The sequence below is a fragment of the Alexandromys fortis genome, unplaced genomic scaffold (genome assembly GCF_014885135.2).
Source record: "Alexandromys fortis isolate MF-2015 unplaced genomic scaffold, M_Fortis_MF-2015_v1.1 scaffold_7, whole genome shotgun sequence".
Taxonomy (NCBI): Eukaryota; Metazoa; Chordata; class Mammalia; order Rodentia; family Cricetidae; genus Alexandromys; species Alexandromys fortis.
Window position 1 is genome coordinate 20,813,464 of NW_026067920.1, and position 25,020 is coordinate 20,838,483.

Below are 25,020 nucleotides of genomic sequence, written 5' to 3' on the forward strand. Positions count from 1 at the left end.
AGCCCTGCAGAGAAGCTAACAGCAGAGTCAAGACCTGACTGTTTCTGCTGCTCCTGGCTGTGTGGTTTAGGCCATGCATGAAGAGAACAGAAACTTCCCTTGAGCAGGGGTGTTCTAACAGATCTACCTCTGCCCAACTACCGGGACAGAGGAGGCTTGAGTCAATGGGACAGCGGCTCTCGCTCTGGCTACCTTGAGAAGCTGAGTCACCAGGAACTAATCTCAAACCTCCGAACACCCCAAAGCTCCAGGAAGCAGACTAAATTGTTGTCATGGCTCCCATCAGGCCTTTGATCTAGGCAAACTCTCTCATCCTTCATGCTCGACCTGGAATTAAAGCCAATTTCCAAGCTATATGGAGAGCTGGTGACCCAGATCAGAATAGACGTCTGTTTCTCTAGAACCCCAGAGTCTGGAAACCACAGTTTCTGGTGTGAGCTTGCAGGATAATCCTCTCTGGAGCTTCTAGATAGAGTTTTTCGTTGTGCAGGAATGTGATGTCACTAAAATCGGAACGATGTAAGATGCTAGCTGCCCGAGAGCCCCGTGTTTGTGAAGCTTTAGGCTAGAATTTCATCAGTTCAAGATCAATTTAGGCCACAGAGTAATTCTCTAACTCAAAACACAAAAACAGATTTCTTCAAAAAATGAAGACAAGATTATGTAAGAGAATACGTTGGGTGTGGTGGTGACCCTAGGGCAGGCACGGGCAACTTTACTAATAGGGACTTGCCCAGTAACGTATGGCCTGGGGCGTGTTCTTGCTTCAATGCTTGGCTTAGCACCAATGCTAACTCCTGTCAACCTAAATGTTCCGACAACACTTAATGTTAGAGGTTTGTGGCAAACCCACACATCTCTGCCAGAGCCCTAACCGTCACGGGTTGCAGCCACAGAGGACTAGTGACATCAGTTATCAAAGAGGCTTCAGCGTCCTCCTTACCTCAGGGGCTCATGCTGCCTGAAAAGCGAAAGGAAAACTGTATTCCGTCCTCCTAGGTCATCCCCCAGAAGAGCGACAGCTCCGTGAAATACAAGACAAGACTCAAGGACAGGCAGGTGCCAGTAAAAATACGGTACTCATTTCTGATGGCTGTGCTATGTTTTAAGGCAAGTGTCACACATATACAAAACATCAAGAGATGAACATGTTAGAAAAATAGCAAGGAGACATTTCAAACGGTTACAGTGGAATCTTTCTCATGACTCAACCCCATCCACTCTTCCGGGAGCCAAAACTCAGCTTCTGGCCTCCAAGAGGAAGATCCCATGTCTGTCACCTTCCTCCAGACCACGGCAGCACTCTTAATAAAGAGTCCAGGTTGGGACCCAAGTGTCTAGCCAGTTCACTGTCCAGCTCCAATCCCTACTTAACAAGAGTCTTTAGAAACTGGACTATCAGGATGACAAAGACATAATTTGTATTAGTTCCCCCTTATCTGAACTCAAACCTGCTTGGAGTTAAAAACCACGCAACGCACACACACAAACACTATACATAAAATATATGTAAATACTCAAGAAAAGGATTCACTGAAACTTAAAAAATACCAAATGCTCATTCATAATCAAACATTGGGATTGATTCCCCATTAAAAACAGTGTTGGCAACGAGGTCTGGCCACTCTCTCCTTAGTACACAGTCGCTCCTGGCTCCACAGCAGAGGAAGCGACTCTGTTGTTTTAAGAAGCTGGGCCTTCACACTTGGGGCTCTGTTCCTCGTGGATCTTCCCCATCCCTTCGCTCAGCATAGTCCCAAGTCTGTTGGGCCCAGCGAGACACACACCGGGGAAGAGAGAGGATGAGCAGGGCCAATGACTCCAGTCGGGGCTTAATCTCCTACTCTGGGTGGGGTTGGCAGAACTGTGGTGGGAGGTGGTGGCCCGCCAAGGAAGAGGCCGTGTGGATGGTTATCACGACTCTTTGGAACACAAGTTGACGAGAACAAAGTTCTGTTCAGGAGAGCCTCTCAGACCAGGAGGCAGCCTCCATGGAGAAAGCTGTCTCCCAGGTGAAACAGGGCGCTTACAGATGATGCAGCACTTGACTTCCAAGAAGCAAAGTGGTAATTTCCACAGATTTCCTGTCTGCCTTACCAGATCAGAGTGAAGTAGGTAAGAGGCAGGTAACGTCAGACCCAGGACTGTGGAAACCAAAGCTAGGGGCCTGGGCACAGAGCTCCCCCCCTTGACTAGTGTGTGAGTTTATTGGGGGGCACATGATTCTGCTGGTGGGGGTTTTAGTGAGGACTTTGTCAAACTGTAGCAGTAAAGTGACCGACCAATATGGGTCAGCAATGCAGTGACCACACCCCCCCTCCCAGAAAAAAAAGGTCTTAGGGTCTGTTGCCAAATCAGAATGGAAATAGGAGGTGCTGGCAGAGACCCCCGTCTCAGAAGGAGGGAGTTAAGTGCCTCTGGTCTCGGATGGGAACAATTCTGTTTTGTCCTAATTGGGGTGCTCTCTAGTCTTCCCTGACCTCAGACTTGAAACGGCTTACTCAAGCTGAGACCCCGGCTGTGCTTACCACCACCTGGAGTAAAATCCACCACTGGGCAGCACCTCTGGTCCCTCAGAAGCCACCCTCACGGGCGGAGTACAATTCTTTAACCTGAAGGCCGGCTCATGAGATTCAAGCCAGTCTAAGAATCCGGGAACTTCTTCAGTGCCTACTGCTGATGATACGGCGTGATAGGCAATTATAAACCCCTCTGGTTCGCCCAGGAAGCACCAGATGCACAGCGAGCCAATGAAGAATCCATCTGCCTTGCCCTGACCTTCACCCCTAGGCCTCCAAGAACCTGGAATTCCCTCCAGGCCTGGCAGCTCGAGGGGGTTTCCCAATAAAGTTAAGGTATATCTACAGCTCCACTGAGACATGGATCAAGTCAAACGTCAGAGTGTTCTGGTCCTCAGTGATCAGTCCTGGCCTGGGAGCCCAAGGCCTGTGCTGAGGGATCACCCTCAGACTGGTGATTGGGCCAACGCCTTGCTCGGGAGACGAAAAGTCTGAGGGCTAAGCCCCTGTCTAAATGATGGGCAGGCTATCTGGGCGGGCTGCTGGCAGCTAGCTGGCTGGCCCAAGACCCAGCCCCATCACAGCACCGACTCCTTGGATTCAAGTTCTGGAGCAGTGGCCACGGGGCCTGCCGGGTTCTGGTGTGTCACCAGAGGCGAGGTCTCCTCCTCCGACTTGGAGTTGGGAATGGCTTCCACCTTCACTTCTTGCAGCTCCTGTTCACCTTTCTTCGTTGCCTTCTGATTCAGGTGGTTGAGGATTCCGGCTCCCAGGGCATCCCCCTCCACGTTCACCACAGTGGTAGTGCGGTCCCTGGTGGAAACAGGAAGGAGAAAGGACTGACGTTATACTCGGCGTTACCAGTGGAGGGCACTGTCACAAGCTGGTGGCCGGAGGAAGTTGTGCAGGGTGAATGTGTACTGTCTCACGTGGGCACGGCATGGCAAGGACTCCAGGGCCTCAGACCCACGCGAGTGGAAAGCCTTCCCCACGTGGGCCTCAGAAGGGATGGCAAAGCCTTCCCCTGGTCCATGTGAGGATGTGTGTATACACACACACACACACACACACACACACACACACACACTTTATGGCCTGGAGGCTGTTCTCTTAGAGACTGTCCCTACTGAGGTTAGCTAAACTTGTCTCCTTAGTCAGTCATTTACCATGAACTCTGCATCCCTAATTCAGCAGTTGGCAATAACCTTGCCTCCCTGATCAAATGTATCCAACATGCTCAACTTCCTGGGTGCTGTGGATTCTCCATCCAAGAGCCTAGTACAATGGATCCCAGCCTTCCTGTATGTTTGTCCTTTCTCTATGTCCTCGGCACCCCCGTCGGGGCAATCCCTACCCCTGGAGCCCTGCTGGATGTGGTTGTGCTACTGTGGAGTCCTGCTGGATGCGGCATACCACTAACAGACCTGCTCTAAACTGCTTTTCTTTTTTTTTTTTCTTTTTTCTTTTGGTTTTTCGAGACAGGGTTTCTCTGTGGTTTTGGAGCCTGTCCTGGAACTAGCTCTTGTAGACCAGGCTGGTCTTGAACTCACAGAGATCCGCCTGCCTCTGCCTCCCAAGTGCTGGGATTAAAGGCGTGCGCCACCACCGCCTGGCTAAACTGCTTTCCTTGAGCAGCATTTACGCCTAGGAAAGTAATAGACTCTTGTAGAAAGTGCCAGAAAAAGAGGAGTTGAAGGTAGCAGACAATCCCTTGCGCATATTCCACAGCTCCGGGCCTTGACCTGAGCAATGCAATCTAGTTCCTTCCAGCCACCTTCCCACACTGTTCTGTTACATGCAATGCGTCCCACTACAGAGAACAATGGATGCATTTGGGAGAAGAGAGAAGATGTGGTTTGTGCTCGGTGTTCAGTACACTAGAACTTCAATTCTGCTTCCGTCGGCAAGAGCATTCCACGGCTGTGGGCAAGCATGTCATAGAAAACAGCACTGGCTTCCCCACAGCCTACTTAGCGCAGGTTAGCTCAACATCTACCCCAGTCACTGGAGCTCAGAGAAGGCCATTTGAAGACAGGAAAATGGTGATCTTCCCCAAAGACCCCAGAGGGCTAGAGTCCTGATTGCGAGCGGCCTGTGTGCCCACAGGCCTCTCTCTGCTGGACATCCAGCGTGGTGCCAATTCCCTTCCCTGCTGGGCAGCTCTGAGATCCATTCCCCAGGCACAGGAGGCAGCAGGAAGGATGAGACAGACGATCCCTGCCATTGCTTTGGTCCTTGCCAGCCCAGGGATGCCTCTGGTGAGGCATCCAGAACTTATTGGACACTTCACCCCATTTCTGTGAAGAGCCGTCAGAATTTGGCAAGCGAGCTGTTTTAAGTTGGAAAGGCTACCACTTCCAAGTACCCTCGCAGACCGAGTGCCAGGCACCTGAAGTGAGCTCCACCCAGCGTGGCTGTGGCAGTCCAGCAGGACTGTCCTCCTTGTTAAATGTTTACCGAATGCTGCTCCACCTGCCCCATCTTCTGTGCACTGCACACATGCTGACTCATTTACCCTCGCCACGACTGGTGTGGTTACAGGACACACAGATGGGCTGTGGTTTACCCTGTGATCTGTGCTTTCTACATCACTACCTCAGCCAGCTTTCCTATAGGACAGTAGATTTATACCTACAAAAGGTATCACAAGGCTCAAGCAATCAATATCTAGAAACTCTTGTGTCTGCACGGAACCTCAGGGACAGCAGCCTGGTCATCTGCTTACCTAACATCTCCTGAGTTCAAGCATAAGGTGTTTGCATGCTCTCCTTGCATAGAAACCATTCTTTGGATGTTTGCCAAGGCCAAGGCCAGCCACTGCTCCAATCAGTTATTATTCTACTCTGCCATCACCTGCATAGTTCCTTGTACCTACTTAATGCTACAAGCAAGTTCTGATGATTGTGTCTCACGCCATTCATGGATGTCCACGGGCTCTTGACTATTATACTGCTGACATTTTTTTTTTCTTTTTTTTGAGATAGGGTTTCTCTGTGTAGCTTTGGAGTCTGTCCCAAACTTGCTCTGTAGACCAGGCTGGCCTCGAACTCAGAGATCCACCTGCCTCTACCTCCCAAGTGCTGGGATTAAAGGCATGTGCCACCACCTCCTGGCAGCTGTTGACTTCTTAGAGTTCTAAATCTGGTTTTGCCAGCTTAACTATAGACTCTTTCCCCAGCAAGGATGGTTTTAAGTTTCTCTGCACATTCCGGGCCCAGTGGAGCATCAAGTTCCCAGGGGCCTCAAGAGACTTTCTTTACTCCAGGGTCCTTGGTATCAGCTACTTACACAATCCAGTCCACAGCGAGGATCAGAGAGAGGTATTCTGTGGACAGTCCAATGGCCTCCAGGATAATGGCAATGGTGAGGACCCCTCCAGCCGGCACACCCGCTGCTCCAACACTGGAGGCCGTGGCAGTCACTCTAGAGGACGGCAAAGCAAAGTCAGCCATGACCACAGAGCATTGCAGCCAGCACTTACAGAAAACACCCATACGCTCTGGGGCAGTGCTTCTCAGCCTTCCTAATGCTGTGACCCTTTAACACAGTTCCTCATGTAGTGGGGGACCTCCAGCCATGAGATTATTTTCGTGACTACTTCGACTGTAATTCTGCTACTGTCAGGAATCACAGTGTAAATATCTGACATGCAGGATATTAGATAATTGGCCGTGAGAGGGCTGTGACCCCCAGGTTGAGAACCACTGCTCTAGGGGCTTAGGGGATGACACACAGTCTTCAAGTGCACTCAGACCTCTTCTCTTCAGGTTCTGTGTTCGCAAATTAAACCGACCACAGATCACACACAGTGAAAACAAACTGTCGCTACTCAATATCTACAGGTCATTTTCTTCTTCTTTTCTTTTTTTTATAATTTTTTAAAATGATTTATTTATCTTTATTTTATGTGCATTGGTGTGAAGGTGTCAGATCCCCTGGAACTGGATTTTCAGACAGTTGTGAGCTGCCATGAGGGTGCTGGGAACTGAACCCGGGTCCTCTGGAAGAGCAGTCAGTGCTCTTAACTGCTGAGCCATTTCTCCAGCCCCCTCTTCTTATTTTCTTAATGATACAGTGTAACAACCACTCCCATAGCACTTACATCATATTAAGTATAGAAGTAGTCTAGAAATGATTTAAAGTATAGAGGAAAATGTATACAAACTATAGACAAGACACAAGTTTGGATCTGAAATGTCCCTGAAGGCTCATGCTTTAAGTCTTGTCTCTCAGCTGGCTGCTGTACTTTGCAGGCTACGGAGTCTTTGAAGGTGGGGCTTGGCTGGCCAAAGTAGTTCACTAGGGGCGGGTGGGCCTTGAAGGTTATATCTGCCCCATGTCCTGTCTGTCACTGTGTGAACACAACATCATTCTTCTCTCTCACGATGGACTAAAATAAAATCCCTCTAAGCCATGAGCCCCAATAAGCCTTTTATCTTTTAAGTTATTTCTGACAAATACTTTGTCATAGCAAAGCAAAAAGCTAACTACTCAACCATCCATTATCTGCGGGGGGGGGGGGGGGACAAAAGGCCCTTGGTCAGCTGATTTGGACAGTTTGCTTAAATTGGGAAACACCTGGGGCCTTAGTGGGGCACACTTCCGGGTGTATTTGTGGGGGCATTTCGAGACAGGGTTAACTGGGGTGGGAAGACTCATCCTAAAGTTGGGGAGCACCATCCATAGGCTAGAGGCCTGGACTGCATGGAAAAGAAAGAAGGAGAATAGCAACAGAATGCCGTACACATCTCTCCCGGATCCACTCAGCTGTGAGCAAACAGTCTTATACTCACTAACTCATACGTCCATACCTTTTCCACAATGGCGACGGACTGCGTCCGTTCAAACCGTAAGCCAAAACATAGCTTTTTGCCTGAAGTTGCTTTCTGTTGGGTATTCTGTCCCAGCAGTAAGACAACTAAATCCCAAGATACGAGGGATGATGGTGATGAATTCTCGCTGTCTTACAAATGAGACACTGAATAACGGTGAGTCTGGCTTTTCAAAGGAAATCACAATAAACAAACCAACCAAACAATAAAACATTTTTTTTTTTTTAAAAAAACTGAAGTTTTAAGTCAGGCCTAGAGATACAGGAAAGAATAACAGGCTCACAGAATGGTGAAGATCTGTCCCGCGTTCAGGTCCACGTTGTTGAGCTGGGCGATGAACACGGCGGCCACACACTGGAAGATGGCTGCCCCGTCCATGTTCACAGTGGCCCCAATGGGGAGGATGAACCTGCTGATCCTCTTGTCTACACCATTGTTTTCTTCAATGCACTTTATCATAGACGGCAGGGTAGCCGAGCTAGAAGTGAACAAAACAATCCAGCATGAAAGTAGTCCTTCCCGGCCAGGTGAAAACCACGTATCTCAAAGCCAGGAGCAGGCAATGGACAGCATCCTAGCAAGCTTCTCTTCCCTTGAATTAAGACTTTTTTTCAAAGTCTCCAGTGTAGCCAAAGGCTTTTGCCAAGCCCCACTAGATTCAGACATGACTTCCAGGGTCCACTTATTCCATTATTCACATAGATTCAGCCAAGAGCCACATCTTGCCTCACTATAAAATTGTTGGGGACTGCAGACTCTCAGACCCTGAGTTTTCTGTGACCCCCTTGCCTGCACGGAGTAAATGGTTTGTTTTCCTGTGCTTGCAGCTGCTCTGGGCACAAGACCCTCATGAGTTCCTGAGGCAGGGGAGTGGTTTCTGGTAGGTTTGCAGCTGAAAATCCCAAGAGCTGGGGCGTGGCCATTAGTCAAGGAGAGCCCTATGTAAGCTTCCTTGGAACACAATAGAGGGGGCATTCTTGTTTCAAGGATGACCTGTGTCTCTGTGTGTGTGTTTCAATCTCCAGCCCCTTGCCCGACTCGCAAACCACCCCATGGTGGACAGGCAGAACAGTACATCAAATGTCCCAAAGAGAGCCACCTGACTCCACTCCCATAGGGTTGAGTAGCCAAGGACGTTCCCGAGCTCACTCACCTGGAACAGGTGGCGAAAGCTGTAGCAAATGGTGTGAGGAGGCCCAGCAGGAATCTGTAAGGGTTTTTCCGTGTGAAAGCAAAATAGACAAGAGGCAGAACAATTCCTCCATGAATAACATGGCCCAGGATAGATGCGAAGATGTATTTCCCAAGGCTGGTCACGAGCATGATGATGTCCTTCATTTCCACAATCTTGCTTCCAATCAGGAACGTGATGCCTATCGGTACGTACCTAGGTCACAAGCACAGACACTCAGCAGGGAGGTGCTGAGGAGGGGCTGGGAGATGCTGGGTCTTTGGTCAAGTGCTGAGGAGGGGCTGGGAGATGCTGGGCTTTGAGGGAGTTGCTGATGAGGGGCTGGGAGATGCTGGGTCTTTGGCGAGGTGCTGAGGAAGGGCTAGGAGATGCTGGGCCTTTGGGGAGGTGCTGAGGAGGGGCTGGGAGATGCTGGGTCTCCCAAAAACAGGAACTTTCAACTGGTTATTTTCATCACTTCCTAGAGTTACTCTAAAAACAGGAAAAGATGGAGCTGACCTTTTTTTTTTTTTTAAATAGATTGCGTGACTGATTGAAATGAAGGTCTCGCAACTGAGTGCACTGACAGAGTTACAGAGCGTGCATCAATGGATACAACAAGCATCTGCACACGTAGACCGCTTTTCTTTGATCTATGCACACTTGCTTTCTTTGAGTTTTTCTTCTCTCCTCTCCTTCTTCCCCTTTCCTTCCTTTTAGACAAGGTCTCACTACATAATCCAGATTAGCCTGGAGCATGAAATCCCCCTGCCTCAACTTCCTGAGTGCTGAGTTTATAGGCATGTGCCATTATACCTGGCTCTACATATGTTCCTGACTGATGGATTGCTACCAACTACCTGGCAACTAAAGGCCCTGAGACTACAAACTTGACTTTCAGCTTCGCTCAGACCTGTTCTGAGAACTCAGAAAGACGTGAATTCTGCAAAACTGCCGTAATACAACGGAACATAGCCCGGGGCTTCTGGGACGGTCTACATTCTTTTTGGTTTAGCAGACATGATTCTGTGGGAAAAAGTCATTAACAATGAGGTTCTGGGAACACTGCCAGAACAAGGATCTTTTTTAAAGTGAGAAAAGGCATAAATTATAGAAACTACAAAGAAAAAAAAATCAGTTCTGTAAATTTAGCATCAATTCAGTAATAGTCCTACAATCGTTTTAATTTATACATTTTAATTTTTACTTAATAATGCCTCCTAGTTCAGATTTCCAGGGGCACAAAGGGTGAGTAGCGTGAGCCTCTCCCGTCAGCCCCTGAGCGCCCAGTGGAGACGGCCAGTGTGACTGGCTTCTTGAGTTTTCTTTCTAGAGACATTCTACGCGGTGTTAGGAATTTTAAGTCTCATCTTCAATAACAGTTCATCCTCCAGAGGACAGGCACACTGCTCTTTGGCGGCCACCTCCAGCCAGCCTCTCCTTAGACAAGCACTCCACATTATGCTACCAAGATATTTTCATATCAGTATTTAGAAAGCTACCTTTGCTTGCGACGAAATACACACAAAATTTATCGTTTAGATGACCCACTGCGTAGAGTTGATCGTCACTAAGGACATTGGGGCAGCCATCACCACCCAGACCAAGGGTATTTCCATCGTTCCTGAGTAAAGCTCTGTTCTCGTTGGATTGCGGCTCCCAGGCCCTCCACCCCAGCTGGCCTCTGGTACACAAAAGCAGAACACACATTTTCGTCCTTCTGTGACGACCTGTTTCATTAGCCTAATGCCTTAAAGGTGCCTCCATGCTGTGGTGTACACCAGAGGGTCATTTTTACACCACTCCATGTTATAGATACAACATCTTGTTTATCCACCTGCTTGCTACTGATAGACATTTGCTTTGCTCCTAACCTTCACCACGCTGCTTTCTTTCTTCAAAGGAGGCTGGGTTTGAGGCAGGGTCACGTGTAGTCAAGGCTGTCCTTGAACTCCTGATCCTCTTACTCCCACAAGTCACGGGCTGGGATCACAAGTGTGCATAGCTCATGGCCTTGTTTTTAGTATTTTCTCAAAATGGAAGTGCCATGGTTTCTTCTTAGGGTCTCATCTTTGGAAACATACCTGCCGGTGCCCATATGCCTGTGTTCTCTAGTCAAGATATCAAGTAGGGGCCCTGCTGACTTGAAGGTGTGCACATTTTCAATAGTCAGCGGTGCTGTATTGTTCTCTGAAGTGTGTGCCAATCCTCGTTCCCACCAACCGTCTAGAGGGGAGCTATCCACCCTACTCCTGCCCCAGTGGCCACCCAGGGGGGATTTTTTTTCTCTTAGGGTACTTTTGGAGTTGTCAGGAAGACATTGTCATGACTTTGAAGGCCAGTCAAGATGGCAAAAGTACCAGGGTTAAGAACCTTATTCTCATCCTCATCAATTCCTCACAAAGCCAACTTGCTATTACTTGATTTTCAACTGGGTAGGCACCCTTAGGATATGACTGCCCATGCCAGCTTTCCCTTCTGTGCCCTGCCGACCCGTCCATTCTCTAACAGTTCAGACACTCTGTTTTCAGGAGTAAGGGCACTTATGTGGGTGTGCTAACGTAGGTCTGCCAGTACTTGGGAGATTCAGACGTGGGGATCGGGAGTTCTAGATCAGCCTTGACTGCACAGCAAGTTCAAGGCCAACCTGGGCTACGTGAGACTCTACTTCAAAAAACCGAACCGAATTAAACCAAACCACAGTTCTCTCCTCAGAACAATGGCAACCAAGTGAAGAGGCACACTTGCAGTGAGAGTTATACTATGTGATTTTTACCCTGAGCAAGAGAAACACCATTGATGGGGTCTGGATTTGGCCTGTCAGTTTCAAATTTCTCCTAAATCCAGTCCAATTGGAACCTAAGTCATCAGAGAGAATAGCTCTGGGATTGTTAGCAGTCGACAATAAGAAATACTTTGTAGCCGGGCGGTGGTGGTGCACGCCTTTCATCCTAGCACTCGAGAGGCAGAGGCAGGCGGATCTCTGTGAGTTGGAGGCCAGCCTGGTCTACAAGAGCTAGTTCTAGGACAGGAACCAAAAAGCTACAGAAAAACCCTGTCTCGAAAAAACTTAAAAAAAAAAAAGGAAAGAAAGAAATACTTCATGTGTGAAAGCATAAACTAATTTTTAACAACTAATGGATGGAGGTTAAAATTCTGAGGTTTGCTCAGCGGATGTGCTAGCTAGTCTTTAAGGTCAACTTGCCACAGGCTAAGTCACTTGGGAGGAAGGAACAGCAATGGAGAAAATGCCCCCACCTGATTGGCCTGTGGCGTAGGGTATTTTCTCGATTGATGGTTGATGGGAGAAGGCCCAGATGACCTTAGGCAGAGCCACCCCAGGGCAGCACCCCTCCATGACCTCTGCATTAGCTCCTGCCCCCAGGTTCCTGCCCCGACTTCCTCCCATGATGGACTGGGATGGGGAACTGTAAGCTAAAATAAACCCCTTTCTCTCCACGCTGTTGATGTCATGGTCTTTAAGACAGGTGAAGTGCCGGAAAAGCTTTGAAGACATGAGGTCAGGGACTGGCTGGTTTCAGGGAAGCTGTTTTGAAGGAGATGGTCAAATCATGACCTTTCAGCAGGAATCAAGCTAATGATCTCTATCGTGCGATCGCCCTTCCGTTAAGATGACACAGAGGAGCACTTATAAACTAGAAGCTTTCACAAATGGCCGCTTCAAGTTTTACCCAAGCAGGGTGAGAAGAGTTTGTCCTCTTTGTTGTAAAAGGTCACACTGGCAAACCTCCTCAAATCTTAATGTTTATCATTTGAAGATACAAGGCCCTTCTTTTATTCAGCAGACCACAAGCTGGACGTGGCAAACACATGTGCCGACATGGGAACCCATACATGGACGGTGGTGATCGGAGACATGGAGTCAGTGTGGACACCACACTGTAACAATGGGCACACCAGATCTCTAGGAGATCCAGACAAGAGGACAGATGATTGCACCAGCATCACTTTTTGAAAGATTTAAAACGTCATCATCATGGTGTGTGCGTGTGTGCATGTGTGTGTATGGGATGTCTGGGTACATATGGAGGTTGGACAACAACTTTTACGCATTTGTTTTCTCCTCCCACTGTGGGTTCCAAAGATCAAACTCAGGTTTTCAGGCTTACTCTTAGCCACTGAGCATCACGTTTTGTACCGCGGCTGGTTTGTATTTCATTAACTGCACACCGGGCATGAGGCCAGGAGTCCCACAAGGTAACCCAGAGTATCAAATCTTTCCTAGATGCGAGGAGGACAGAGGAAGAGAGATGGCAGAGTGACACTCACCACATAATCCAGGACACCAGCACCATTGTTGCCTCGTTGAAGGAATTGAAGAAGCGAATGAGCTCTTCTCCCTCGGGGCCTAGCTTCTTGAGAGCCACTCCCAACACCAGGGCAAAAAGGACCAGTCCTAAAATGTTCATCCCTTCAATGTCGGTGACAATGGGGACCTGCAGACCAGAAGAGACAGATTTATATTCAACAACAGATGGGTCACTTTGGAGTGGGTCTGCTTGGGGTCTGGGGCACTATGTGTCGAACAATCAAATGCTTATATTTCCTTTAACCTTTAGCGAGTCAAAATCAAGGGAGCAGAAAACAATGGGACAGTCGAGGATACACAAAACCAACAAATAAAAATTTTACCTACGGGCCTGGAGAGATGGCTCAGTGGTTAAGAGCACTGACTGCTCTTCCAGAGGACCCAGGTTCAATTCCCAGTACCCACATGGCAGCTCACAACTGTCTGTAACTCCAAGATCTGACACCCTCACACAGACATACACAAAGACCTTGAACTTTCCAAAGAGACCAAGTTGATGTAAATTCAAGGAAGACACCATTTTGTTTTAACTTTACCAAGTGTCATTTTCCACTTTAGAAAGGTGTGTTGACAAGGTAAAGTATCAAAATCCAAATCCCTGGCACAACATGTCCACCTGCAGGAGCAGCTGTGGCATTCTGGGTTACCGTACACATGATAGATAGGGAAGTATTGGCTTAGCATCTATTTTCAAAAGATGCAAAAAAAGTTCTAACACTATTAGGCGAGATTCTGCCTTACTGCTTTTGTTTATTTGTGACTCTTGTTATTCTGAGATGGGCCCTTCGACTATGTAGTCCAGGCTGACTTGAAACGCCCGTCTCAGCCTCCTTAGTGCTGAGATTTTAGGACCTACAGCAAAGAAACTTTATTGTATTTATAGTGATGGGGTTTTACCATGCGGCACTGGCTGGTCTTCACCCTGGGCTCCGGATCCTCTTGCCTTATTTCCACATGTCACGAAGCTTTTTTTTTTTTAAATAATTAATTTTATGTCTGAGACAGAGTCTTTCTGTATAGCCTAGGCTATCCTGGAACTCACAGTGATTCTCTTGCCTCAGCCTCATAAGTGCTGGGGACAGTGCCCTATCAGTACCAGGCCCCACTGCTTTTTAAATCCAAATTTATTAATTCCAAGTAGATGGAAATACACAAAAACTTTGCTATATCTTCTAAATTGTCCATTTACATGGTAAAATATGTATTGGGTTATTATGCTATTTTTTTAAAGATTTATTTATTTATACAGTATCCTGCCTGTAGGACAGAAGAAGGCACCAGATCTTATTACAGATGGCTGTGAGCCACCACGTGGTTGCTTGGAATTGAACTCGGGTCCTCTGGAAGACCAGTCAGTGCTCTTAACCGTTGAGCCATCTCTCCAGCCCTATTGTGTTATTTTTATTTCTCCCTTATATCGTGTTAGTTTTTTTTCCAAGCTCTGTGTGTACACTGTCACTTTCCACCGCATTAGGAAAGAAGGAGTGTTCGGAAAGAGCTCACAGACCTCTGAAGATTCCTGTGCTCCAGACTCTGGCATTGGGCCGTGGTGGTAAGGAGCAAACCTAACCTGGGGGCTTTACATATCCCATTCAGAACCTCCAGTTTCCAACCCCAGGAAGTAAAAGACGTATGGTGGACATCTTTCATTAAGGAAGCTGATTTGCTTTACACACCCTTTGCGATCTTCTGGAGATTCTTACCTTCTCGTAGGTCATGTTGCCCGAGCTGGTGTTATGGGTCATCATTTTGTAACTGGTTGCAGACTGATAGAGAGGGAGAGAACCCACTGTCAGTGAACGAGTCTAGAGGCACCGAGGCACCGAGGCACCGAGGGCACAGTGAGGTCTTACTCTACTGCTATCCTGTGAGTGTGCTGGCCAGGCTGCACTTGGCTGGCCCGACACTGACCTCTGAAGCCTGCACAAAAGTCCCATTAACACCAAGGCAGCCTGCCCTAAGAAGCTTTTGGGTGAGTTAGCGACCCAAGGAAATAGAATTCCCACCTGTTCCTTGGGCAAAAGGTTAAAGAAGAGGTGCCCAGTTTCCTGCTGCTAGTTTGGTACTCTAACAGCTCATGCTTCAGATTATTTGAGGTTTGGCACACATTCCAGAAAGCTAAAGTCCATCACGTTTTTTTCACTCATTCATTTCATTCTATCCACTGTGTTCCAGAATTGCTCAAGCGTGGCTGCTCTTTGGCATCTGTTTCTAACCTGGTGTGAGCTGTCACCTCCAGAGGAAGGGGCATGAGGCAAGCCAAGTCTCCTGGGCCCTGGCCTACTGTTGGCTGAGCAGACACACCTCTGCAGGGTGTGAACTGCCCCCACTATGGCGCGGGCTCTGTAGCAGTGCAGATCTCATCACAGCTACTGAGGTTGTGTGGCTCCAGAGCGGTCAGATGTCCAGACAGCACAGACCCAAGCGCCTGCTTGTGCCCATGTTTGATGAGCTTTGGCCTCTCTCAGCTTTATCAAAGTTTCGGAGAGACAGATGTATGTAGCTGTCTCATGATCGGGGTGTCAGGGAAACCAACCCCACCCCATCCCTTTTGTGACAAGCACCAAAAGCTCTATGTAGCTACTGTTCTTTCTACCTCACATTATATATACAGTTCACCCTGTGCTCACATGCAGATTAAAAATGCAAAATAGGTCGTTTTCCTCTGTGTAAAAAAATATGTAAAACAAAAACGAAGAAAATAAAAAGTAAGAATTTTTTTTTCTCATAAAAATCAATGCCTGGGCCTGTCTACTCATTTTCTGTGTGAACAATGGCTCGAGGTCCTTCTTTTCCACACTGCTTAAAAAGGGGGGAGATCTATAAACAACCTGTACATCCTACAGGGCACAGGCAGAAAAGTGTGCTATATTCTTACAGCCACCAGCTTCTCGGCGAGAGGGAAAAGGTTCGTCCTAGGCTGCCATAGAAAGGGTGCGTCATAAAGCTTATCTGTGCATGTATATGTGGGAGCCATATAAATTATGTTTAAAATCTGCATTCACAGGGGTTAGAGAAAAGGTAGAGCACTAGCTGCTCTTCCAGAGGACCCGGATTCAATTCCCAGCACCCACACGGGCGCTCGCAACTGTCCATAACTCCAAGGGATCCAATGTCCTCTTCTGGCCTTCCGAGGGCACCAGGCATGCATGTGGTGCACAGATATACATGCAGAAGAACATTCAAACACAGAATTAACAACTAACTAACAAACTAACTAACTAACCTGAAGAATATACACCTAAATGTCAGTGAAAAGTTATTCTAGGTAGTGACTGTGGGAAGCTTTCCTCCTCCTTCTTCTTTTTTTCTGGAACATGTTCAGCAGAACAAAAATACTATTTCTAAAAATTCTACAATGTTTAGGACATTCTCCAAACAATGGTTTGGGGGCATTTTCTAAAGACTGTAGGGGGCTTTGAAGCCCCCTTTCTACATTTTAGAGTTTTGTCATTTCTTAATCTTGTTCCAAGTATCCTTCTATAGAAACCAACACTAATGTTTACTTATAACAAGATCCCTTTCTATCGTTCTGGAATGTCTGTGAAGAGGTTCCTCTGGCCTCCCGGCTCATCCTCATGGCACTCCCATCTCTTTTATTCTCGCTATTAATGAGACTCCTCTCCAGATTTCACAGGGAAGCCCCTCCCTTCATGACCACACCGTTTGACTCTATTACTGATTGTCCATTGTGTGTGTGTGTGTGTGTGTGTAATGCCCTCCTTGCCTCGTTGAGGCCTGATCATGATTTCAGGGCCATTTCTCCAAATAAGACTCATTCCTGAAGGGTTTGGGGATGGTCTACAGTAGGATCCATCCTTACTCGACATTATCACATTCTGGGCACTAATTTATACAGTTCTTCAATCAAAGTTTTATGTAGCAAACCTTACCGTAGAGAATGCTGCAACCACAAGATTGGAAGGAAACAGGTTTCTGTTGAAAAAGAAAGCATTTCGTCAGGAATGTATATTTGTTTTTTGGGTTTTTCTTTTGTTGTTGTTGCTTTTCTTTCTTTCTTTTTTTTTTTTTTTTGTTCCTTTTGTTTTGTTTAGTACTAAGGTTTGATAACTTGGGGCTCTGCATACAACAGGCAAGTGTCCTAACATTGAACTATTCCCCCAGCTCATTCTTTAAAAATTTATAGTATCTCAAGTAGCCAAGACAGCCTTGAACTCGCTGGGTAGCAGAGATGACGTTGAACTTCTGAGCACCACAGGCTTGGGGTTTTGTCGTTTTAAGATTTACACTTATGCCATGGTTGTGGTGGCTCATGCCTTTAATCCCAGCACTGGGGAGGCAGAGGCAGGGAGATCTCTGTGACTCAGAGGCCAGTTTGGTCTACAGAGTGAGTTCCAGGACAGTCAGGGCTACACAAAGAAACCCTGTCTCAAAAAACAAAAGCAAGATTTCCTTTTTTGTTTGTGCATTCTCCCGGCCACGCCTGTGTCTGTACAGGCACTCCCGGAGATCAAACAAGGGCACTGGATCCTGAAAAGCTGTCATTACAGCAGAGTCACCTGATGGGGCCTGGGAACTCAACGTTAGTCCTTCACAAGGGTAGTCAACCCTCCTAAAAGCTGCACCATCTCTCTGGTCCCAGGGATTTTTGTTTATTTAATTGTGAAACAAAGTTTACTGTGTAGTCCAGGCCGACTTTAAACCCTCCACCTTCCTTCCTTGGCTTCCCAAGAGTTGGAAATACAGGTGTCTATCACTACCCCTGCTGAACCAATGGATTTTGTTTTGTCACAATAACTGAGATCCATTTATGGAACTGAGGGACTTTGGAAGGGAGAGTACCAGGGTTCTGAAATTTGTCCTGGCAAGCACAACAAAATTCTTTATGATTAACTTTCTCAAAAACTCCTAGACTCCCCAGGGTTCAGCATGATAATAGCCTTATTTATAACCACCTGAGCCTGGACTAACTCCAACCAGGAGACTGTGTTCTTTTCATTTTACAATTTAAACACACGTTTAAAATTCCAGGAATACAACTACTATGTAAATTACGGGATAATGGTTTGTTTTGTTTGGAAAGTCTCCAAGAATTTCTCATCTTGCTAAGAAACTGCAGCACCAATGGCGAATTATAAAATCTGAGTCCTTCCTTTTCCACTGAAGTCCAAGCATCAGCCTGCATGTCAGCTTAGTGGTGATTCTTTTTTTAAAAAAGATTTTTATTGATTTTATCGAGCTATATAGATTTTCTCCCCTCCTTTCGACCCTCTCCCATGGTCCCCATGCTCCCAAATTACTCAGGAGAGCTTGTCTTTTTCTACTTCCCATGTAGATTAGATCCACTTGTTTCTATTAGTGTCCTCATTGTTGTCTAGGTTCTCCGGGATTGTGGTTTGTAGACTGGTTTTCTTTGCTTTTGTTTAAAAACCACTTATGAGTGAGTACATGTGATAATTGTCTTTCTGTGTCTGGGTTACCTCACTCAAAATGATTCCTAGATCCACCCATTTGCTTTCAAATTTCAAGATGTTATTTTTTTCTGCTCTGTAGTATTCCATTGTGTAAATGTACCACATTTTCCTCATCAATTCTTCGGTCGAGGGGCATTTAGGTTGTTTCTGGTTCTGGCTATGACAAACAAAGCTGCTATGTACATAGTTGAGCACATGTCCTTGTGGCATGATTGAGCATCCTTTGGATATATACCCAAAAGTGGTATTACTGGGTCTTGAGGAAGGTTGTTTCCTAATTTTCTGAGAAATCGCCACACTGACATCCAAAGGGGTTGTATCAGCTTGCATTCCCACCAGCAATGCAGGGGTGTTCCCTTTACTCCACAACCTCTCCAGCATAAGTTGTCATCAGTGTTTTTGATCTTGGCCGTTCTTACAGGTGTAAGATGGAATCACAGAGTTGTTTTGATTTGCATTTCTTGATGACTAAGGATGTTGAGCATTTCCTTAAGTGTATTTCAGCCATTTTAGATTCCTCTGTTGAGAGATCTCTGTTTAGATCTGTACTCCATTTTTAATTGGACAATTTGTTCTTTTAATGTCCAATTTCTTGAGTTCTTTGTATATTTTGGAGATCAGACCTCTGTCTGATGTGGGGTTGGTGAAGATCTTTTCCCATTCTGTAGGCTGCCATTTTGTCTTGTTGACCATGTCCTTTGCTTTACAAAAGCTTTTCAGTTTCAGAAGGTCCCATTTATTAATTGTTTCTCTCAGTGTCTGTACTATTGTGGTTATATTTAGGAAGTGGTCTCCTGTGCTAATGTGTTCAAGTGTACTTCCCACTTTCTCTTCTATAAGGTTCAGTGTGGCTGGCTTTATGGTGAGGTGTTTGATCCATTTGGACTTGAGTTTTGTGCATGGTGATAGATATGGATCTATTTTCATTCTTCTACCTGTTGAGACCCAGTTATGCCAGCACCATTTGTTAAATATGTTTTCTTTTTTCCATTTTATAATTTTTGCTTCTTTTTCAAAAATCAGGTGTTCGTAGGTGTGTGTGGATTAATATGTGGGTCTTTGATTTAGTTCCTTTGGTCCTCTTGTCTGCTTTTATGCCAATACCAGGCTGTTTTCAGTACTGTAACTCTGTAGTAAAGTTTGAAGTCAGGGATTGTGATGCCTCCAGAAGTTCTTTTATTGTCCAGGATTGTTTTGGCTATCCTGGGTTTTTTGCTTTTCCACATGAGGTTGAGTACCGTTCTTTTCGAGGTCTGTGAAGAATTTTGATGGGACTTTGCTGGGCATTGCATTGAATCTGTAGATTGCTTTTGGTAAGATGGTTAACAATGATTCTAATCAGAAAGAAGGGTCCAACCTCTGATTTATAGAATTTACGTATTTTTTAAAGACTCGTTTACTTATTTGTTTCTGTGTATATGCTCACTCGGCATGTGTGTACGAACGCACACTATGGTCACACATGCTGACACCAGAGGCTGAAGTCAGGTGTTCTCCTCAATCATGTAAGATTTCTGTTAGAAGAGGCTTCTCACTGAATCTGGAGCAAACAAATCCCCGAATCCCAGCAATCCTATCCCTTCTCCTCCTCAGAACTGGGGTTAAAGGCATACATGGGTGCCTGGTTTGTTCCATGGGTGCTGAGAACCAATGGTTCCCTATGATATGCAGCGCTCACTCTAACCACTGACCATTTCTCCAGGCCTGCATTTCTATAGTAAACACATTTCTGGGTGCCTGGAAAGTGGTTCTTAGTGATTAAGAGCATAAATGAGTTTTTAAAAGAACTAAGTTCAAAATAATTTTTATTGATGTCTTTTTCTTAAAGACATCTCACTATATAGACTAAGCTGGCTTTGAACCCCTGGAGATTCATGTGCTTCTGCCTCCCATGTGCTGGGAGTATCCCCTTTGGAGCCAGACTCTGTGTAGGATGCTGGTGTTGATTTACAAGCTACCACACTCCAGCTGTGTACTTCCAGCAGGAACGGGAAGTCTGGAAGGATGAAAGGCTCAGGGTCATCATTACACAGATGCTGATGCTGGGCTTCCCCACCAGTTCTGACTCCTGTCGTGTGAGCAGGAATGGCCCCCCTGCTCTCAGGCTTAGCCCACAGGGAGTGGCACTATTAGGAGGTGTGGCCTGGTTGGAGTAGGTGGGCTTTGAGATCTTTTTTTTTAAATTAAATTAATTAATTTATTTTACATCTTGACCACAGTTTCCCCTCCCTTCCCTCTGCCCCTGACCCAATCCACTCATCCTTCGTTTCTGTTCAGAAAGAGGCAGGTCTCCCATGGATATCAACAAAGCATGGCATGTTAAGTTGCAGTAAGGCTAAGCATCTGTCCATGTATTAAGACTGGGCAAGGCAACGCAGTATGAGGAATAGGGTCCCAAAAGCCAGCCAGGGCTCTGAGGTCTTATATGCTCAAGCTATGCCCAGTGTGACACACAGTCTCCTTTTGCTGCCTGCAGATCAAGATGTAGAACTCTCAGCTCCTTCTCCAGCGCCATGTCTGCCTGCATGCTGCCAAGCTTCCTGCCATGATGATAATGGACTGAATCTCTGAACTGTAAGCCAGCCCCAAGATATCTCTTCAAAGCAACAGAAATCCTAAGGCATCCTGTCGTTGAGGTGAGATGGTGAAGTCCATTATCAACTTGGCAGCATCTAGCAGCATGTGGGGGAAAGGGCATTCCTTTCAGGGATTATCTTAACTGGGTTAATTGAGGCGGGAAGACAAAGCCTGAAAGTGGGTAGAGCCGTTCTCATGGGGTCCTGGATTGACTAGAAAGAGAGTGTGCGTTTAGTACACACGTTCCCTATTCTGTTTTCTGATGTGGAGGCCATATGCCCGGCTGCTTCAGGCTCCTTCCACCTTGGTGGACTCTCCCTTGAACTAGAAGCCAAATAAACCTTGTCTCCCGTAAGTCGCTTCTGTTAGGGTGTTTTTTATGACAGCCACAGGACAAGAAGCAAACACTAACAGACAGCACCGGAGTTTGGACACAGGATGATGTGGTTATAACCGCGTGATGGGCAATCTAAGATAGCTTTTCAGTATTTGGTTTTGTGTAATCCCCTTTCCTTGTGTGATGGGGTCGATGACTTCCCTGTAATTGGTACACTGCTCCAAAAGCGATAGGACAATCCTTCCACCGTTTGGTTACCTAACACAGGAGCTTCCCATCCTGTTAGCATGCTCTCCTGCCAGCCGTCTGAGCTCACGCACTTGGCTATAGGAAGCAGCTCTTCTGGAAAGCCCCACCTGACGAGGAACCGAGGGTGGCCTCTAGCCAACAGCCAAGTAGGAACCAGGGCTCTAAATCCAAACCTCAAAGAGCTAAGCTCTGCCAACATCGTCCTCCAGAGTAAGTCTCCCTGAGATGAGCCTTCAGATGAGAGCCCGGGCCTGGCTGATGCCTGGATTGGAGTCCTCTAACAGAGGAGGCCGAATGCCAAGATTCTTGCCTCACAGGTCTCTGGGATGATATCTGGATGGGGTTTAAGCTGCTAGATTGCAGTCCATTTGTTATGTGGCACTAGATAGTGACAAATGTATAAATGAGATGAAAACCAACCCCAAACTTCTTTAGAACTCTCACTGTGCTTCCAGAGGGCAGCCAGCATGTACAGCCCCCCCCCCACCTCCTGGTTTACGAAGCCTGAATCGTTTTCTGTATCCTTAAGGTCAACCACCAAGTATACGCCTACACGAGAGCAGAAAAAAAAAAATGGAGATTCTTGGCTGAGTTAATTGTTGAGAATTGTGATAAATTCCCACCTTGGGCATATTTTCTTTAAACAAGCAGATGTGGACTGAGGGTGTAGCTCAGTTGATAGCACGGATGAGCTGGGTTTGGTCCCCAGCAGCACTTAAACTGGGCACATACCTAGAACCCAAGCCCTTGGGAGGTGAAGGCAGGAGGATAGGAAGCTCAAAGTCGTCATTGGCTATATGGTGAGTTTAAGACTGGCCTGGGTTACATCCCCCCCCTCTTATTTTGAAAGATAAACTAGCAACTTACATTGGGTAGTATCTGGTATATCTGTGAACAGCAACGCATTTACCGTCTTTCCCTTACAAACCAACTTCCTGTCGCATCTGCATCCTGTGGCTAGGTCTGGCATCGGCTTCTGTTTGCTAGTCTCCTCAGGGGCAGCGAGAGCCCATGCCAGCTTTCCCTGTCTTTACCAACTACTTGCCAATTCTCAGTTCCCAGATCCAGCTGGCCAGAGAGTTCTCTTTCTGTGAGGACAAGGAAGTTATGGAGACTGCCAAGCCAGAAATCCTCCACCTTCGGACTTGACTAGTTGTATGTCAACTTGACCCAAGCTAGCCCTTTCACAGGGGTCACCTAAGACCATTGGAAACCACAGGTATGTACGTTTTGATTCACAACAGTAGCAAGATTACAGTTATGGAGCGGCAATAAAAATAATTTCATGGTTGGGGGTCATTACACCATGAGGAACTGTATTAAAGGGTCTCAGCATTAGGAAAGTTGAGAACCAATGAGCTAGAGTCATTGGAAAGGAGGAAACCTCAGTTGAGAGAAAAAAAAAAACCCTGCCTCCCTAAAATCCTGCTGTAGGGCATTCTCTTAATTAGTGGATGGTGGAGAAGGGCCCAGCCCACTGTGGGTGGTATCAGTCCTGGGCTCGTGGTCCAGGAAAGGCCTGCATGGCCTCCGCAGCAGCTCCTGCCCCCAGGCTCTTGCACTGTTTGGGTCCCTGTCCTGACTTCCTTCAGTGAGGAACAGTGATTTGAGGTATAAACTAAATAAACCCTTTCCTCCCCAAGTTGCTTTGTCATAGTGTTTTATCACAGCAATAGAAACCCTAACTAGGAAAATCTTTCCCTCCTCCAGGAAATAAGTCCCCATGCACATGCTCTCTGAGATATAGATGTAATATAGGCAAAAGACTTCCTGACCCCCCCCCCCCCCCCCCCCCCGCCCCTGCTGCCCCTCCAAAAAGAAAAAAGGGTAAAGGTCAAAAGAACTCAGTGTATTTTGGCAGTTCAAATACATTCAGCATGACTCAGCACTGTATGCCTGGGTCTCTGTCCAAGAGAAGTGGAAATATGTATCTGCGGGAGGACCTGTGCGCATGACAGCATCGCTGCTAAGAGTCCCAGCACCATGTCCGTCACAGATGAGAGAGCGGACGTGGTAGATCAATACAGCCGAGCACCAGCTGGCAGTAAAAGAACCCAGCTGATAAACATAACACAGAGCATCTCAGCAGCACAGTCCTGGGCAAAAGGAGTCAAAGCAAATGCATACTGAAGAAGCACGCTGACGAGACACAGGATGGCCAAATGGCCAAATTCTTAGTAACAGATCTCAAGCCCTTGGGTGTGTGGGTGTGTGTGCGTGTGCGCATGCGCGTGCTAGCTTCCTCGAAGCCGTGTCTACACGCCACGATAGAACAACTTGAAGGGAGGAATTATTTACTGACTCCAAGGTTTCCTAAGGTTCAGTGTTTCACAGCGGGGAAGGCACGGTGGAGCAACTCACATCCCAGCAGACAGGAAGCAGAGGAAGCGCTCCAGAGCTAGGCGAGACCCGAAGAATACTGACTCCTGGGAGCTCCTTCCCCTGCCAGGCTCTTCCAGTCCCAACGCCCCCTAACAGCCCATTCAGATTTCGAGTCCATCAGTGAATTATCCACTCCTTACACCAGAAACCTCACGACCCACCACCCCCGGAAACTCCCTTACAGCCACGTTTAGGAGCGTGCCTTCCCCATTTCCTAGGTTCTCCTCAATCTGTTTAAGTCGACAGCAAAATTAACCCTCACAGCGCTCACCTAAAACCTACTTCTTTCACTCTGGGCCCTGGCTGTTACAAACCAGGGGTTGGAGGGCCTCCCTCTGGCTGGCTCCCAGGGACTGCAGCGGGAAAGCACAGATACTCATCTCAGCGCGAGCTCCTGGACTCCAGCAACAGCGGCTTGCCAGGCAAGCAGTTTCATTCCTTCAAAGCTTCGTCCGAAGGCGCTCTCCCCACTTCGTGGGCTTTCAACACCTAGCGAGCGGCAAAGGATTCTGAAGGTGACTTTTCACCTTCCCAGGGCCCAAAGTCATGAAGTTGATCTCCTTCCCTTTGTGGCTTTACCTGGACCAGCCCTGACCAGTAGGAGTATTCGTTTGCGTATTGCCCAATGGTGACTGTGGCTACTGGAAACTTCCGGAAGCAGGCAAGCATAGCTTTGCAGGCTGGGACTCAGCTCAATTTGGGCTATGCACACTTCCATTTAATAATACGCTTGACAACCCAGGCCCTTTACCTACATATCCTGTGTACACACACGCCTCTGAACAATGCACCTGGCAATGTTAGCAACCTAAGTCCTTCTCCACCTGCATCAAGCTCTATCACATGCCACCACAAACAATGGACTAAGTTTCTCCTCCCCTCAATGAACATCAAACACAAACAGGTTCTATTCAAACGTATTTTCAATACCTCCTGTAAGAGCGTAGGAGGGCCAGTCTCTCCAGAACTAGTTTGTGTGAATGAGCATAGGACAAACCATGTCCTTTGCATGAATTGTTAGGGGGAAAACTACTTACTGTCTTATACCTGTGCTTAATTGAGAATGCATATGATTACAATTAGACACATTATAGAAAATATGCACAGTGAACAAAGGTTTACACTGTGTTATTCATAACAGCCCCAAGTGCCATCCATTAATGTCAATCAAAAGACTGTCGGTTAAAA

At 46.9% G+C, this 25,020-nt stretch overlaps 1 protein-coding gene across 3 annotated transcripts in view; it reads right to left on the reverse strand.

Moving 5' to 3' along the window:
• Positions 1-1,072: 1,072 nt before the first annotated feature.
• Slc1a4 (solute carrier family 1 member 4) overlaps positions 1,073-25,020 on the reverse strand; it is a 28,834-nt gene continuing 4,886 nt past the window's right edge. Inside the window, exons 1-8 of one of the 3 annotated variants that reach the window (XM_050140864.1) lie at positions 24,115-24,412; positions 16,746-16,788; positions 14,556-14,618; positions 12,813-12,979; positions 8,505-8,738; positions 7,635-7,829; positions 5,808-5,942; positions 1,073-3,332 (exon numbers count right to left, since the gene is read on the reverse strand). In XM_050140864.1, coding sequence (XP_049996821.1) covers positions 3,098-3,332; positions 5,808-5,942; positions 7,635-7,829; positions 8,505-8,738; positions 12,813-12,979; positions 14,556-14,600 — 1,011 coding nt within the window. In that variant the 5' untranslated portion in view covers positions 14,601-14,618; positions 16,746-16,788; positions 24,115-24,412 and the 3' untranslated portion in view covers positions 1,073-3,097. Of the gene's footprint in view, positions 3,333-5,807; positions 5,943-7,634; positions 7,830-8,504; positions 8,739-12,812; positions 12,980-14,555; positions 14,619-16,745; positions 16,789-24,103; positions 24,413-25,020 lie in introns of those variants that run through there. The other 2 variants (XM_050140863.1, XM_050140862.1) reach the window with 2 other exon arrangements.